An 18630-nucleotide genomic window follows, 5' to 3' on the forward strand; every position below is an offset into this window, starting at 1 on the left:
TTTTTTTTTTGAGATGGAATTTCGCTCTTGTTGGCCAGGCTGGAGTGCAATGGCATGACCTCAGCTAACCACAACCTCTGCCTTCCAGGTTCAAGTGATTCTCCTGCCTCAGCCTCCTGAATAGCTGGGATTACAGACATGAGCCACCACACCTGGCTAATTTTGTATTTTTAGTAGAGCTGGGGTTTCTCCATGTTGGTCAGGCTGGTCTTAAACTCCCGACTTCAGGTGATCTGCCCACCTTGGCCTCCCAAAGTGGTGGGATTACAGGCATGAGCCACCGCACCTGGCCAGTTCCAATATTAAAAGCCAACCAGGTATACACATTTTGAAAAGGAATACAAAGACAAAACAAATAGAACCATAATGTTACACTAGGTTACATGGCTAATATTAAAGAATGACTCTGGACACAGCAGATAAGCATACAGAGATGAGCAAAACTCACATTGATAAACTCCTTCACTTAGCCAGGAGCTAATTAATACTCACTGATAATCCTCCCTTAGTATCTGTAGTCATTACCTAACAAAGCTTTTCTGATTGGAAATAGATACAGATAATATACACAGAGGACCAACCACTTTCTCTTTCTTTTCCTATCTTCTCCCCAACTTTTAAGGAAGACCAAACTCCTTCACAAGGCAACAAATATATAGACTTGTTTTGGCATTCTGAAAAGCTTCTAATTACTAGTCTACATCAAGAAGAATGCTCTTCTCAAATAAAAGTTCACAAGATATTTTGTTTAAAGGCAACTATAATTGATATCATTATCCAACCACTTAAAAATGAACTATATATGAAACTTATAAAAATAAAGTACAAACCATCAATAAAATCCATGCTATTTTGAAGGCTCAAAGGGAATATAAACTAAGATAATCTTCTGGATAGGCTATAAGCTTACCTTAGCTACTTCTTCTTCTAACTGTTCTTGGTATTGTTTTTCAAGCAACTTAATGATATTTGTTTCCTCTTTCACTCCAAATTCACCAGAAAACTATATTTAAAAGCAAAACATGACATTTATTTACATTAATTATACACCACTTATTTTTAAACTTCTACCTCAAAATCTCCCCAAAGTATCAGTATTTTTAGAAAAGTTCTACATACTTTCAGCAAAAAATCAATTTTAATTCTCTCAATTAAAAACAATTTTAGTAAATAATTCTACTAAATAATTATACTTACTACTGTGAACTTAACAATCAAAGATGCAAAGAGGAGTATGTTTACATATTTATAAATGCCAACATACAGTTCTAGAGTGGGAAAAGGATACTTAAATATAACTAATAAAATATATATGTGTGTATATATTTCCTTTTAAGTAAAATGTTAAAAAGTGGCATTGTTTGCTCATAAAATTACAAGCAAATTTTCTTTTCTTGTTGGTACTTATTAATACTATCTAATTTTCTACAAATACAAAGTTACTTTTATCAATAGAAAAAACCATAAACTTTAAAAAAATATAAATATGTTCTCGGTATGAAAGTACTTATTTAGCAATTATCATGATATGGGATGAGTATAGCAGAATCAAGGAAATGTCTAACATCTTTCCTCTGTATACTGAGCCAGGAAGAACGATGATCTTAATTTTTTCTATGACTTAAGAGCTAAAAATCTACTGAGTGAAGAACAGGGTTCAGCAGTTGCAGGTTTGAGAAAGTTGCAGATGTGAGAAATTGAGACTAATACAACGTTGAGCAGAGGCAGGGGGTGGTTTAGTTAGATGGCATGCACTGTAAAAGATGTGGAACTTTTATATACCATATGGACCTTACTGGAGTAGGCCTAATCTATTATCCCAGCCCTACTGTCTTGGATTCTGGGGATTCCTAAACACTTTTTTCTTTCTCTTTTTTTTTTTTTTTTTTTTTTTTTTTTTTTTTTTTGTGATGGAGTCTAGTTCTGTCAACCAGGCTGGAGTGCAGGGGCGCAATCTCAGCTCACTGCAACCTCCGCCTCCTGGGTTCAAGCGATTCTCCTGTCTCAGCCTCCTGAGCAACTGGGACTACAGGCAAGTGCTACCACGCCCAGCTAATTTTTTGTATTTTTGGTAGAGATGGGGTTTCACTGTGTTAGCCAGGCTGGTCTTGATCTCTTGACCTCGTGATCTACATGCCTCGGCCTCCCAAAGTGCTGGGATTACAGGCGTGAGCCATCGTGCCTGGCCCCTAAGCACTTTTCTAGAGATGGCCTGGTCCAAATTCCCATGCTGGGAAGACAAAGCTATGTTGACCAGGGCACTGAAACTAATTTGTACATAGCCCACATGTTACAAAAAACAAGATAAATCTTAAACTATAACATATTTAAAGGAAATACAACCCCTCAAACTTAACTTCCTCTGTGTTTTTCCTATGCTATAAAAATGGATTAAATTTCTTTACATATGTATTCTGAGTTTTCTATATAAGGTATTATCCTCATATTTATTATGCTTCCTTCTCAGCAACTATTAGATAGTAAACCAGACATAAAATGATAGTAGAAAATCAGTGTATATAACAGTTAAAAGATAAAATTAAAATATAATACCTCTATTGTACCATCAATATTCTTTTTCACACAACTTCCAGGGTACATTGTTCTCTGTGCATCAGATTCTGTAATTACCACTGAATCAACAGGGAAGCTGAATATAAATAAAAAAGGTTAAAGAATTAGAGTTGTATATGTGCTTTAGTGTTCATCCAAAATCTATACCACACATAAAATATGTACCGGGGTATGGGAGACAATAATGAGTCAAGGGTTGTAGGTATTGTAACGTAAATCATATTTTTGACTAATATTTCCACTTAAAAGAACACAATTGAGTAACAGTATTTTAACAGATGATCAACTGAATTTTATGTCATCTTACACTACAAATGTATGATATGGAACTATACATACTGACTTTTTTTTGGAGAGATGGGGACTCACTATGTTACACAGGTTGATCTCAAACTCCTGGCCTCAAGTGATCCTCCCACCTCAGCCTCCAAATGTGCTGGGATTATAGGCATGAGCCATTATGCTTGGCCAGTATTAACTTTTTTTTTAAAGTTATCTAAGATATATTAGTGACTTTTAAAAAGTTTGTAAAATCTCACTTTTATGAGAAACTTCTTTTAACATACATATGTATATTTGGATACAAAAAGTTTGATTTTTTTCCTATGTGTCCACATCAAAAGTAACAATGTTTACCTCTAGTGGAACTCAGGAGCAGTGGTGGTAAAGAGAAGAATCTTATGGCTGGGCGCGGTGGCTCAAGCCTGTAATCCCAGCACTTTGGGAGGCCGAGACGGGCGGATCACAAGGTCAGGAGATCGAGACCATCCTGGCTAACACGGTGAAACCCTGTCTCTACTTTAAAATACAAAAAACTAGCCGGGCGAGGTGGTGGGCGCTTGTAGTCCCAGCTACTCGGGAGGCTGAGGCAGGAGAATGGCGTAAACCCGGGAGGCGGAGCTTGCAGTGAGCTGAGATCTGGCCACTGCACTCCAGCCTGGGCGACAGAGCGAAACTCCGTCTCAAAAAAAAAAAAAAAAAAAAAAAAAAAAAAAAAAAGAGAAGAATCTTAATCTACAAATACCCACTTTTGGACTTTTTTGTTTAATTTTTTCGTATTCACATCTGTATTGTGTAGTTTTACATGCATTCATTATTTTAAAAAATTTTTTTTCTTAAAATGCTTAACTTAGGTCATAAAAACTAAGATCAGTATTTAGGAACCATGGGAAAAAAATAAAAGGAGGAAATTATAATTTTCATTTCTGGCAAATACAATTTTCCACACCCATTTTCATGTGCAACTATGTTGCTTTCTTAGTTCAACCCTCCTCTTGTCCACATACCTTTCCTTCTCCTATTCTTTTCTATCCTAAATTCCGTCCAAAATTGGGCAGATAAAAGTTGTCATCATCCCATTTCATAACTTACATAACTAAACCCCTAATGATGACCATTTGATTGCTTCCAATTGTTCACCATTACAAACAATGCTATAATACAGATCTTCACAAATGTATCTTGGCACACTTCCATGGATGTTTCTATATGATAAAATCTTGTAAGTAATTGTTAAGCTTAATATTTAATGTCTTAATTCAGGGCTATATTCCAAAAAGTTTTATTAATTTTATTATCGTAATAGTATTTAAGTATTTTCTCAAAATTTCAGCAATCGGGGGTCATAACAATTGTAAAACTTTGCTAGAACATGTATGTCTTTATTTTTGAGAAGACATTTTCTTTCAAATGTTATTGGCCATTTAGGTTTTTCCTGCTGTGAACTACCTTCTCATGTTCTATGACCATCCCATGCTTCTAAAAACTTGTTCTTCTTGTCTTTCTTCTCTGCCCTTTCCTGCTTCTTCTTTATTACTATTTTGTCTCTGTTTTCCTCACTGTCCCTTGTATATACTCCTCTGATCCTTGGCTTTATGTCTTGGATCTTATTTTTCACAGCCTAGAAAATCCTCCTGATTATCTATCCAGCCACTATGATCTAAACTCCAAAAAGTACTACTTAGTCCACAATGACTTCATTCTTTAAGCTTTACAGTATTTGAAAGTGTTTACTCCAAACTGAAAAAATAGTCCGGCATAAACTTAATTCACTGCTCCCCGCTTGCAATTAAGCTCCTACTATCTGCAACCCCTGTTGATTTTCCTATTTATGTGATGTACTTTCATTTTCCATATTCCCTAGGCTCAAGCAACACAGAGTTATCTTTGTTTTTTCTCCTCTGCTTTGTTTCCAACATTCCTTCCATTGCAATGTCTTAATATTCATCCTTCATTTCCATTTTGCTGTTATTACTCTAATAGGCAGTATTACAGATGTGCAGTAAAAAATGACACAAAGAGATGGGTTTAAATTCCAGCGTTTTAGTTATATCACTACGTTATATTCCCCAACCATTACCTTCAAAAATTATTTTGCAAGTAATTATTATTTCAGTGATTACACTGAAGTCACTGGAAGGAAATAGCCACTTTACATAAAATCTAATTCTACCTCCAGGATATCTAGCTAAGGCTCTTTTCAGTTACTGTTTCATTTAATACTCACAATCTTAAGGGTTATTATTATTATCCCTATTATTATTTAGAGATGTTTAAATAATCTGTCCAAGATCATATAGTCAGTAAAAGGTCAAATCAGGATTAAATGCAGATCTGTCTGACTAAAACCCATGATCTTTCCAACCTCAGAGTGTTTCTCTTAGAGGTTTCTAGTATGAAACACCCAATATTTGTTAAAAGAATGACTCAATTGTTTTTCTTAACTATTTCAAGTCTACCCACAGGGAACAGTATACTCTATTCAAAATGTGTTACAGTTGTGTCCAAAATATGTGAGGCTATTTACAAAAAAATAATTTTGACTCATTACTATTAGTAAGAATGAGGATGGTGGTGAGTAAAACTCTTTTTGGTAGGGGTGCAGGGAGCAAACGAATGGTTTTGGTTCAAAGGCATTGTCAACACATTTCCACGGAGTATTACAGAAACTCTGAGAGAGGGTGGTAAGCTGGCAGAAGCCCAAATGCAGGAATAACAATGTAAGCCTACGTTTCCAGAAGCCTCTCTTTTCTTCATGCTTTGGAGAGAAAGCATCATTAATTAAAGGAAGATTACCTGAAATACTGACTGGTTATTAGAAAGTTCTTCCTAATTACCTATTTTGTTTCATATCAGAAAGCAGTGGTTTCCAAATGTCAATCTATGGGTTCCATGCCTCTGAATTATATTGTCAAAAACACAAATTTCCATATTCCATCTCAAAGTTACTGAGTATGACTCTCCAAATTATAATTCAGTGATCTTTCATTATAAGTATTAAAAAAATTATATTAAAGTTCAAAAACCTGTACTATTTCTGATGTACGGTCATGTTTAGAAACCACCAATCTCAAAGAAAATGGGAGCTTTATAAGGCTAAGCCCAATACCAAGCAAACAATTCCAAAGCCCTTATGTAGGTTCCAAATACAGAAGAGTAACGACTAGTTCCAAACAAGTAGATATTCAATTTTCATCCACTATCCAAAAAAACTGTGTTGAGGTTTTACTAGCAAGTGCCTATGAAGACATCAGTGCTAGAATAGCAGAGCCAGCCAAAGTTAGAATAAATCTCTGAGGGTTTTATAGAGCTAGTTATATATTATATCATACTGCCCAACTAAATTATAAACTGTTTATTCATTAAACAAATAACTTATTGAGTACCTATTATGCGCAGAGAATTATCTTAGGTGTTTGGGACATATCACTGACCTAAATGGAAAAAGAGCCCCACCCTTACAAAGTTTAAAGTCTTTGACCAGAGACGAACAATAAAATGAATCCATCCCCTCCAAATTTACATATATTTGGGTGTTTAATATATATATATATATATATATATATATTTTTTTTTTTTTTTTTTTTTTTTTTTTAAGGGCAGAGTCTTGCTCTGTCACCCAGGCTGGAGTGCAGTGGTGCGAATTCAGCTCACCGCAACCTCCACTTCCTAGGTTCAAGTGATTCTTATGCCTTAGCCTCCTGAGTAGCTGGGATTACAGGTGCATGCCACCATGCTTGGCTAATTTTTGTATTTTTAGTACAGATGGAGTTTTGCCATATTGGCCAGGCCAGTCTCAAACTCCTAATCTCAGGTAATCTGCCTGCCTCAGCCTCTCAAAATGCTGGGATTACAGGCATGAGCCACCACAACCAGCCTAGTTATATATGTAATATATACTATATAAAATGTGTATAACGTATACATATATAAAAACAGACAATATTAAGTAACATAGAAAAAGTAAAGTAGGGAAATAGGAATCAGCGTTCTAGGAGACAATTTTAATTTGCACAGAGTGATTAAGAAAAGCCTCAAGGGAACATGACACTTGAGTAATGATCCAAAGGAGGTGAGGGTGTTGGCCAGGCATATATCTGGAGGAAGACTATTCTAGGTAGAAGGAACAGCCAATGAAAAGTCCCTAAAGCAGAAGCATACTGATAATGCTTGTTACTGGTGACAGCATCTTGGGGGTCAGAAGACAGTGACAGACAAGTCAGTAGGAGATTAAAAGTCAGAAAAGTAATGGGTACTCATCATGTAGGACAGAAGAGCTTTGGAATGATATAATCTATTTAAAATTTTAAAAGCAAGATTCTGGTACCTGCTCTAACTGTGTTGAGAACAGACTTTAGGGAGGAGTTAGGGTAATCCAGGTGAGACAAAAGGATGGCAGAGACCAGCAAGGTTTTAAGGAGTGGTACAGTTTGGATATATTTTTGAAGGTAGAGAAAACAGGATGTCTCGATAGACTAGAAAAGAGTTATAAGAGAAAGAGGAGTAACGACAGATGGATATAGCTGCGGAAGGAGCAAATTTTGAGAAGATCCAGAGTTCTACTTTGGACGTGGTTAATTTGAACATGAGACAAAGTGGAGGAAATCCTGCCATGACTGGAATGATCCTATCTTATATTCCTTAAGTATTCACCATATCAAAATACCAAAGACTAGGTACAGAATAAACTGCAAATACATGCACACTGCCGATTTAATTAAGCAGATTAACAACAACCAACATCTTTATAATGTAAAAATTTAAGTAGAATTCCTATAATGTCTTTGATTTACATCAACATTTATTTCAGGCATTTCAAAGATATAGAATGATCTCCTGCTATTCTTTCTTAAAAATGCTGTACCCTATCTCTTTTCAGCAACTTTGCTTAAGCTACTTTTTGTAAACAGCCATTCTGGATGATACTATAATTGTTACAAAGCTACAAATACTGTTGAATGAAGCTATAAGCAGACGAATACCTTGGCGGAACTGTGGACTCACTAACAGCTTGAAGCCTCTTCCGTAAACAGTGGATCTCTGCCTCATAGCTTTGTTCAGTTTCTTTCAATTGTTGCTGCAAAGAGGATATGAGGCTTTCTAATTCTTGAACTTGTTCTTCAAGTTGTTCAGTTTTTTCAAGATGTTGCAGAGAAGATAACTTGCTTTTATGATTAACATCTATGTTATATAAAGAGACAAAAAATGCACATTTCAATAGAAGTTTCTTAGTGAAATAGCACAATCACTGTGTACAGAAAATATTCTTTTTTGAAAGAGTATGTTTTTAGTGGTAATAACTCTGGTTTCAATTTAAACTCATTCTGATGAAAACAAGAAAATATAAATAGTACAATTCAAGATCATCTTTTTGATCCTCATGTTGTAGTACTCCTAAATCCAACATTTTATATCTTTAAAATTTAAAACAATTTAGAATTACAGAACATAAGAAGTGAAAAAGGACCAAATAGATAAGTAACCCAAATCTTTCATTTTAAGGATGAAAACATTGAGATCAGAGAGGCTACAGTGAAATGCCCAATGTCACTATGTTAGCTCAAATTTTAAAGTAAAAAAGCAAATTACTCAATATTTGGTATAAAAACACCACATTGTGGTATATGATCAAAATTTACCACTGTCTTCCAAACTGGTCATCTGAGAATGGATTGATAAAAACTTTGTTTCCTCTTTTGGAAGGTTCTCTTCTCCAAATTCAAGTTTCATACCATCTGTTTGCTGTCTCCAAATCTATTGAAAACCACAGAATAATAGCAGTAACATAAATACGTAATCCAGCAATTAGAAAGCTGTATTAAAGCAACTCTGCATTAAGATACTTTTTTAAAACCACCCAAAATTGTGGCACTCTAACACAAGTGTTTTCCCTTCTAAGTTATTCCCTGTTCTCTTCTGTAACAGTAATTCATATTCCATACCTTTCATAGCACTAAAATTATGTTAGTAATGTTCTTTGATATCTAAAAGGAAGTTCATTTTACTACAAAAACAAGTGCTTCTGAGAATTTTGGTAGAAAGCTGATAACAATATTTATAGTATAACCTGGACTTTCAAATTTCAATTTGTACATAATAAATTTTATATTACCAATACTTGATTAATAAAGCTTATGTATCTCTAGATATATCCTATGTACAACCAGGTAACTGACAAATGGTATGCTGCTCTGTACAGTAAACAAAGGAAAAGGAAAGAATGAAAATAGATAAATCTCAGCTTATTTCCTTAACTATTAAAAAGCAGCAAGCCTGTAATCCCAGCACTTTGGGAAAGCGAGGCGGGTGGATCACCTGAGGTCAGGAGTTCAGGACCAGCCTGGTCAACATAGTGAAACCTCATCTTTACTAAAAATACAAAAATTAGCCAGGTGTGGTGGCGCATACCTGTAATCCCAGCTACTTGAGAGGCTGAGGAAGGTGAATTTTTTGAACCTGGGAAGGGGAGGTTGCAATGAGCCAGGATTGAGTCATTGAACTCTAGCATGGGAGACAGAGCAAGACTCTGCCTCAAAAAAATAAGTAAATAAATAAATAAAATTAAGCAGCAATATGTCAGATACCTGTGTGTACTAATTTATTCATTCATCAAATACTTAATAATCAACGTGACCAGCACTGTGACAAGAGAGAGTAAAAATACAAAATCCGTTTAAAAAATAACAATATATCTGCCTGCATGGAATTCATCAATCAGATGGGAAAATAAACAATCAGAGAACGGCTAAACTATAAAATTTGACTATAACTACAATGATACAGAAGACTGATGTGGATCTGAATAATTATGGAAGTCAATTTTGATTTAGGCTCATATATTTTTGGCAACGATTTGGGAATGCTCTAAAGAAGAAAGAGTAAGAATATTTGTGAAAGAATGACATATGCCATAATTGACAATGATCTTCCTGAGGAGAGTTTATTTTGGATACAGAGGGGGAAATAAAGCTAGTTAAATAAGATAGATCCAAATTACATAAGACTTTAAAAGCAAGGGGAAAGAGTTTGGACTTGCAAGACCAGATGAACAAAGGATATTGTAGAAGCAGGTGAGCAAAAGAAAAAAAGCTATTTGCCAAGAAAGCTGTTTTAACTGTCTACTACTCTTATAAATCCTCTAACTAACTCCTACCCCATGAGTACATTTCAACAGAGATCTTGCCTCTTAGTTCCCAGGGAAAATAAAGATTATCGGGTAAAGTATTAAGTTTCCAGTCCAACCTTTCTAACTCATTCAGCAAACATTTATTAAGCCTTTACTGTATGCTAACACTGTGATAAGAGGAGGAAACAAAAATAAACAGAAGATTCCCTGATTCCAAAGGGTTTAGAATAATAGTGAAAGAGGCAGAATGGTAAACAAACAATTATATAATATGAAAAGTAATGTGATACAAATGCAAATATGTATAAGAAGCTATAGGAACATGGAAGAAGGACAGAAGGGTAATCAAGTATTTAAAGTAACGAAAAAGGCTGGGTGCGGTGGCTCATGCCTGTAATCCCAGCACTTTGGGAGGCCAAGGTGGGTGGATCACGAGGTCAGGAGATCAAGACCATCCTGGCTAACATGGTGAAACCCCGTCTATACTAAAAATACAAAAAAATTAGCTGGGCGTGGTGGCCGGCGCCTGTAGTCCCAGCTACTCGGGAGGCTTAGGCAGGACAATGGCGTGAATCTGGGAGGTGGAGCTTGCAGTGAGCCTAGATCGCAGCACTGCACTCCAGCCTGGGCGACAGAGCGAGACTCCATCTCAAAAAAAATAAAAAACAAAAAAAAATAAAGTAACGAAAAAAGAGAAGCACGATAAACAAGGCCTGTACTGTTGCTAAGGAAACAGAGGAATAAATGCCTAAGCCTAGGAAGGTAAAGAAGATGACACAGAGGGAGTAAACATTTGAACCAACTGGAACAAGCAGGAACAAACCAAAAAGGCTGGGAGGGGATGGGCAGTATTATGCAGAAAGGGCAGCATCCAAAAAAGCCCAGGGTGCATTTGGGAAACTAAGTATTTCAGTATGGCTAAAATGAGGAGGAAGATTAGAAGATGAAGCCAAAAGGTTAGGCAGTGATATATTGCAGTGCTGATCCTGATCCCAAAGTAACTCTGAAACGCCTCTCTAATTGCAGCTAATTTACAGAATTCAAATATGATATCTTCTTATTACCCCTTGTGCAGAAAAGACATCTACCTGTTTGCTATATTCATCTACCTGTTAAGCAAAAGTATTTACCTACATTTCTTTTCTTTTCTTTTTTTTTTTTTGAGATGGAGTCTCACTCTGTTGCCCAGGCTGGAGTGCAGTGGCGCAGTCTTGGCTCACTGCAACCTCCACCTTCTGGGTTCAAGTGATTCTCCTGTGTCAGCCTCCCAAGTAGCTGGGATTATAGGCATGTGTCACCACACCCAGCTAATTATTTTTGTATTTTTTTTAGTAGAGATGGTGTTTCACCATGTTGGCCAAGCTGGTCTATCTCCAACTCCTGACCTCAGGTGATTGGCCCACCTTGGCCTCCTAAAGTGCTGGGATTGCAGTTATGAGCCACCATGCTCAGCCTTACATTTCTCTTCTAAACACCTACTAGAATGTTGCCATGGAAAACTATTTTATATATGTGTGTATATATATATATATGTAAAATACTATATATGTATATGACATTCCTTAAACTAGTTCATAAATCCCATTAATTTATACATTTCTTCAGTCTGGTGACTTCATTACTTTATTCCCAGTACATAGAACAACCTGGCATTTAATTAGCAAATAATAAATATTGGCTGTCCAGTCTGTCCTCAGATCTAAGGAATAAATAAATAAATAAATAAATAAATAAATAAATAGGCTGGGTGCAGTGGCTCACGTCTGTAATCTTAGTACTTTGGGAGGCCAAGGTGGGCAGATCATGAGGTCAAGAGTTTGAAACCAGCCTGGCCAACATGGTGAAAGCCCGTCTCTACTAAGAATACAAAAATTAGCTGGGTGTGGTGGAGAGTGCCTGTAATTCCAGCTACTCAGGAGGCTGAGGCAGGAGAATCACTTGAACCTGGGAGGTGGAGGTTGCAGTGAGCCGAGATTGTGCCACTGTACTCCAGCCTGGGAGACAGAGCAAGGCTGTCTCAGAGAAAAAAAAAAAAAGTACAGTAAAATAAAAATAAAAATTGACTGGATAACTGAATGAGAACAAAGTATAAGTTTTTCTTTCATATTCTTTGTACTCCCTTCAGTGTATATATCAGTATGGTAGAAGACCAGGAGTGAAAAGAGAAGACTATCTAAGACAAATCCCCAAGTTTCTGGTTGAATGTTGTTCCTTGAAATTGAGACAAGAGGAGAAGCTGGTTTAAGCAGCAGAAGTTAATAAATTCGTATTTTAATATGCTGATTGAAACATACCTAAAAGAGTTTTGAGTAGAGATAACTGATGAGATATATGACTCTGCAGCTCAGAAGGACTGACCTAAACATAGAGATCTAGAAGCAACGAAAGGATATGAAAAAAGCATTCAGATTAAGAGGATCAAATAAAGATCCCTGGTAAAATAGACAGGGTAGCTAAAGTCCAAAATGGAGGCTTGAAAAGCTACAGAAGCTAAGGGAAGAAAATATTATCAGAAAGCAGCAAATACTACAGTTGAGAAATAATAGATTAAAGCAAAAAGAAAACTAGTTCAAGATAGTACACTGAGCATGTGTTTATATCTGAGGTTACAAAGTGAAGGCTTGAACTTTAAATCCAGTCTATACTTTTATAGTGCTCTTTTGGGGACAAAATAGTTTTTGTTGTTGTCTGGCTGCTTTCTGTTTCCCAACCTTAAAATAGAATCCGTTTATTTTTGAATATTTCTGTGTGTGTGTGTTATATTTTCAGAGATGAAGTCTTAAGCTCTGTTGCCCAGGCAGGAGTGCAGTAGCACAATCATAGCTTATGCAGCCGCAAACTCCTAGGTTCAAGTGATCCTCCCACCTCAGCTTCTCAAGTAGCAGGGAGGATAGGCATGTGCCACCATGCCCGGTTTATATTTCCTAATATTTTTAAAAGAAAAAAAAAACCATATAAAATTAATAGATTAAAAGTACTAGCAACACTAGGCCCTGATTCCTACTTAATGGCAACAAGATGCATAAGCTGGGCAGCCGCAGCCCCTTTTGGATGAGGCATGTTTTCTCCAGGTTTCACTTGGCCTTGGCCTTCTTCATTTATTTTATTAACTAAATTATTGTAGGCATTTACATTTGTGATTAGTGATGTAAACCTCTTCCCTTTTGACTATGCAATTAAAATCATAGTAAAGAATATTTAAAAGGCATAAATCCATAATGAACAAGAAAATAAGAGATGAAACCAAAATAGATTCTACTCATATAAATCTACTGGAGTAGGTTTATAGATTTTTGGAAAGGCTGGATAAGGTTGTACTTAATTGCACAGAAACAGAGTGGAGAAGAAGAAACAGGAGGGAAAGAAAGAAGGGGAGAGAGATGGAGAGGAAGAATTTCAGCCAAAACATAACTCATCAACATTATAACTTTCACTATCAATTAAATCTTTCAAATCTGCCTAAACATTTTAATATTAACTGAACATCAAAAGCACCCCCCAAAATAGACATAGACATCTTTCTGGATTTCTTTCTACATGAGAATTACATTTATCCTTGCCAATATATGCCTTAAGTTGTTCTACTGATAGAGTTAATAAATTACACTGTGCCATGTATACTATCTTACCTAGTTTTCTATAGACGTTTTCAAAAATTGCTTGAACATAAAATTGACATATATAATGCTGTGTGAAACTAATTAGCTATGTACTAAGCAACTAAACTCATTACCAATTTTCTCTAAAACAGAAGGCCCACTGCTTTATGTTATAAGTAAAATTAAATGCAATTGTTTCACACAGTTTACCAGTTGATACATTATATATATTTTACATTATCATAATTCTAAAAACTCTCTAAAGGGGTTATTATTCGACTTGCAGAAATTCTTTCAGCTTACCAATATAAATTATCTACTACAAATATATGTCGCTTTTCCCAATCTCCTTTTTCACGTTCTCTTATTTTAGAAATTCTTGGTTGATAAAAGCAGCTTATAAAAAAGCAGGTAATACAATAAATGCAAATATTACAATATATTTTCCATTTCACAGACCTTGCTTAGTCGTGTTTGAAGTACCAAGAGTTTGTTGTATTCTTCTGTTACTTTGTTGAGAAGAGTGTGCATATTTTCTTGAAAGTCTGGATGGTAAACAATTATAATAATTTCACTTCACAGTAAAAGTCCGCATCTTCCAATAAATATTATTCACCTATTTATAACTTAAAAAAATTGCCTGCTACAAGTAAACCTCAGATATTTAGTAACTAAAATTGAAATATCATTCATGTGAAATGCCTGCTACAAAATAACTTGAAAATTTCATATTAAAATATGTTAATTTCTTTTGATAGTCATTAATTTATACACATTTTGTTCATTATCTATACAAATAGGGCTAGGAAACATTTTATCTGTGAAAGAACATCAAAAAAGTGTGAGGTTACTATTTGCTAAAACAAACTTATAGCAGATCTATATTAAGAAAGATACTAATATATTTCTTATTTCTTAATGTTAATCTTACTCATTTTAAAGCAAAACCATTGACATGAACTTATTCAATAAATACAATAACTTTTAAAATTTGGATCTATGGTATAAAAGTTAAAAGAAAGAATTAGGATAAGGAAAAAGATAAGAGTAGAGAGAGAGAGGACAGACAATAGTGGACAGCTCCAATTATCTTCATATCACTGTTATTGCACTACAAAAATTTTAAATGTATATTAAATATAAGATTTCATGAACCTGAAAGGAGGATAAGATGTTAAGATGATAAATAACTTGGCTGGGTGATTAAATCATAATAAAAAGTAAAGATTTGTCATCAATTAATTTAAGAGGATTAAATACTGTTTAATAGTATGGTAAGCTTTTATTACCTTGAACTTCACATCTATAATCCTGTAATTCTGGATCTTCATTTTCAGAAGTGTAATCACCAGGATTCTCTCTATCTTCTGCATTTACTTCACATTTTAAAGCAGGAGTATAATATTCACCAAGGACACTGCATAAAGTCTGTCAACAACAAAATTGGGTATTTTAAGGAATTTAAAATTTGATTTCTACTTCTAAAGATCATTAAACATTATTCTCCTTGATGCAAGGCAGTCAAAATGGCACATAAAAATAATTAAGAAAACCTTCTCTCCATACCCTTATCAATCTGCAAAAGAAACAAGTCTAAATTTCTCTGTCTCTCTGGCATAAAATCTTAGGAAGATAATAATCTTCATTGCAAAAAATCACAATTTTTTTTGCTTCCTTATAATAATAAAATTTATCTTATACTTCAATCAACGGCTTCCTAGCTTGGATCCTATTTCTGATGTTATCTCTGTAATCTCAAATACCTTTGAAAAAACACCACAGGACAAGGATGGAAGTTCAGAAATGCTGATCAGAAAGAAATCTATAAATTCTAAAGAAATTATATCAAGCAAGAGAATAACATTCATATACTTAAGAAAATATTCATAACACATGAGGCCAGGCGTGGTGACTCACGCCTGTAATCCCAGCACTTTGGGAGGTAGAGGCAGGTGGATCACCTGAGGTCAGGAGTTTGAGACCAGCCTGGCCAACAACCTCATCTCTACTAAAAATACAAAAACTAGCCAGGTGTGGTGGCCTGCATCTGTCATCCCAGATACTCGGTAGACGAGGCACAAGAATAGCTTGAACCTGGGAGGCAGAGGTCGCAGTGAACCGAGACTGTGCCACTGCACTCCAGCCTGGGAGACAGAGCAAGACTCTCTGTCTCAAATAAAAAAAGAAAAACAAAAAAGATTCCTAACACATGAGAATAGTTTTATGTAATTTATATACACACACAAAAATTGAAAATATGTGACACATTGTTTTGGTTCTTCTCCTGGGCAACAGACAATTCTATCATCATTTAAAACAATACATGCCCCATAATCATTTGATAAACTTTCAAATAACTTTTACCTTTGTTCCTCATATAACTAAAAAATTACCACCACCAACTTCTAGACTTAAAAATCAAATTGTTCACTGCTATTTCTTCAGATTTCTTGAGATTTGCTTAAACTATCCTGTCAATTAATAATTAAGTTTATTAAATTTTCAGCATAGCCCCTAAGATGCAGTTTTCTCACATTAGAGTTGATTTTAGAAACTGTAAACAATCACCCAATTTACAGACAAAGACACTGGGACCCAGAAAGATGGGTGCCATCTGAGTGTTTTGGGCTCACTCTACACAGTCTCCCAGGATGTCTCCATCTTGTCCTTGTAACTCATCTATGGCAACACCAACAATTACTGTCTGTTCTATAGGTGAGATAATTTACCTGAATTTCTTTTGTTTCAAACAGATTATCAGGAAAATTTTTAATGCTCATTTTAACTTAAAAACTCAGGAATACTTTCTAAGTACAGTTCTGAAGTAAGGTACTGGAGAAAACTAGGCTGGGTGATCATCAAATGAGTAGCAACTTATAATTTAGCACTCCTTGTGTAAAAGTACTTTTTATTTATTTTTTAAAATCTATTATTATTATTTTTTTTGAGACAGAGTCCTACTCTTGTCACCCAGGCTGGAGTGCAGTAGCATGATCTCCACTCATCAATGCAACCTCTGCCTCCCAAGCCCAAGCAATTCCAATGCCTCAGTCTCCCAAGTAGCTGGGACTATAGGCACATATCACCACGCCGGACTCATTTTTGTATTTTTTGGTAGAGACCAGGTTTCACCATGTTGGCCAGGCTGGTCTCGAAATCAAGTGATCCGCCCACCTGAGCCTCCCAAAGTGCTGGGATTACAAGTGTCAGCCACCACACCTGGCCATAAAAGTACTTTTAAACATCTTACCTGTAAAAAATAAGAACATTCTTCAGACACTGCCTTTCGAAGTTTTCCAATGAGCAGATGTAAAGGCTTTCCTTCATCACCTAATAGAACAGATAATGGATTAAGAGATTCAATTTACATACTTAAGAACTATGATAATATTTAACTTATGTTTCAACTGGTAACTCCCCTGCAATAAGAATCATTTTAAATTCTTTATTTCTTTGAGTTATTTTCCATTGCTCAACATTGTCTCAGAAAATTTGTGAGATTTTCCATTTCTATCCACAAAATGGTACAAAGCAGTGCCTTCTTTTTACTACAACCCAACATAAAAAAACGCATCATATATCATAACCTATTACATACATCTATGTAAAACTGAAATAAAATCTCAGAAATCAATATTTATTCTTCTACTATAGTGCCATGTACTCCAATGTTTTCTGTTCTACTATACTTTGTTTTTTTTTTTTTAAATGTTGATCATTACTCACTAAACTGACTTCACCACCCATTAATGGACCTATTAATTAGCCTCTAGTTTGAAAAACACTAACCTGTTTCAAGAGGACATCAATAAAAATATTACATGCTTAAAATCTTACTAAATTAAAACCCAAAGCACTCCTGAAATTTAAGTTTGTACTCTTATTTAAGCCGTTCTCAAATTTTACTTTTGAATGCAAACTTCTTTTCCATCCTCAGTAACATTTAGTTAATACTTACTGTTCACGGAAACGACAGCTTTAGTTGCTTACCTGGTGTTCTAATCACTAATCTCACCTCCCCCAACTCACCCCAGTGGTGTCATCATAAAATAAAAACCATATTGTGTTACTCTATTTAATAAACCCTGCAGTAGGTCTTATCACCAACAGCATAAGGCTTATACATGCTTCTTTCAGAATAAAACTTTTTCTAATCAAGCTCTTGCCAATCTCTCCAGCTATACCCCCAACTACTTTCTCACACAACTTGAACTCTCAATTTTTCAAAATGGGTGTACCTTTACACCTCAATTCTAAGGACTCCAGAGCCTCCCTTAGAATTCCAACCCCACTACTCTGTCTCCCACCTCACCCTACTCATCCTGCCAGGAAGCACTAGATGTTTCTCCTTTCTCCTCCCATTCTTTCTATTCATTCTTCTGCTGGAGAAATTGTTTATTTTATATATACTTTCTCAATGGATTGTGACGTCCTATTGGAAAATGATTTCAGCTTTCTCAAGCACTTAAATGAATGCCTAGTGATTATATGAACGACTGGAAATCACCTTCCTCTGTGGGTTCTATGACAAGGAAAAAATTATAGAATGGTGGGCTCTATCCAATACTTATTTGGATCATGGTACTTATAAGTCAGAAATCATTTTACCTGTTTCTTGAGTTTTCATATTCTGTAGCTCTAACTGGTGTATTTTCTGAAGTTCCTTGATCTTTTCCTCTTGAGCAGAAATAAGCTCCTCTTTAAGACTGCAAAGAGCTTTATCTTTTTCATTTTCCATATATTCACGGACCTGATCCACATGAGTTGAATAAACCAGAGAGAGGCAAATGCGTTGGGCTTCCATCTGTAGCCTTAAATCATTCTTAAAGTAAACATTATAATATTTGTAAATGACAAATCAAATAATTTAACTTCGATTTTTTGCATATACTGACTACAAGAGTTTAAAAATTCATAAGAGAACTGAAGTCTAATTTTTTTTCTGTCTTCATTCTGTTGCATTGATCTACTTTTCTTTTTCAAGGAAAGTAGCACAATGTTTTCATTGCCTCAGTTTTATACTAAATTGTGATATTTTGGTATAGCTGGCAT

The 18630-nt window shown here is 35.2% G+C and overlaps 1 protein-coding gene across 1 annotated transcript in view; it reads right to left on the reverse strand.

The window, feature by feature from the left end:
• AKAP9 (A-kinase anchoring protein 9) overlaps positions 1-18630 on the reverse strand; it is a 175645-nt gene that overhangs the window by 82712 nt on the left and 74303 nt on the right. The window contains 8 exon segments of the mRNA XM_017894950.1: positions 911-1003; positions 2554-2650; positions 7836-8034; positions 8493-8607; positions 14038-14123; positions 14868-15006; positions 16829-16908; positions 18187-18400. Coding sequence (XP_017750439.1) covers positions 911-1003; positions 2554-2650; positions 7836-8034; positions 8493-8607; positions 14038-14123; positions 14868-15006; positions 16829-16908; positions 18187-18400 — 1023 coding nt within the window.

The sequence above is a fragment of the Rhinopithecus bieti genome, unplaced genomic scaffold (assembly GCF_001698545.2).
Source record: "Rhinopithecus bieti isolate Rb0 unplaced genomic scaffold, ASM169854v2 scaffold_26428, whole genome shotgun sequence".
In the NCBI taxonomy this organism is placed as follows: domain Eukaryota; kingdom Metazoa; phylum Chordata; class Mammalia; order Primates; family Cercopithecidae; genus Rhinopithecus; species Rhinopithecus bieti.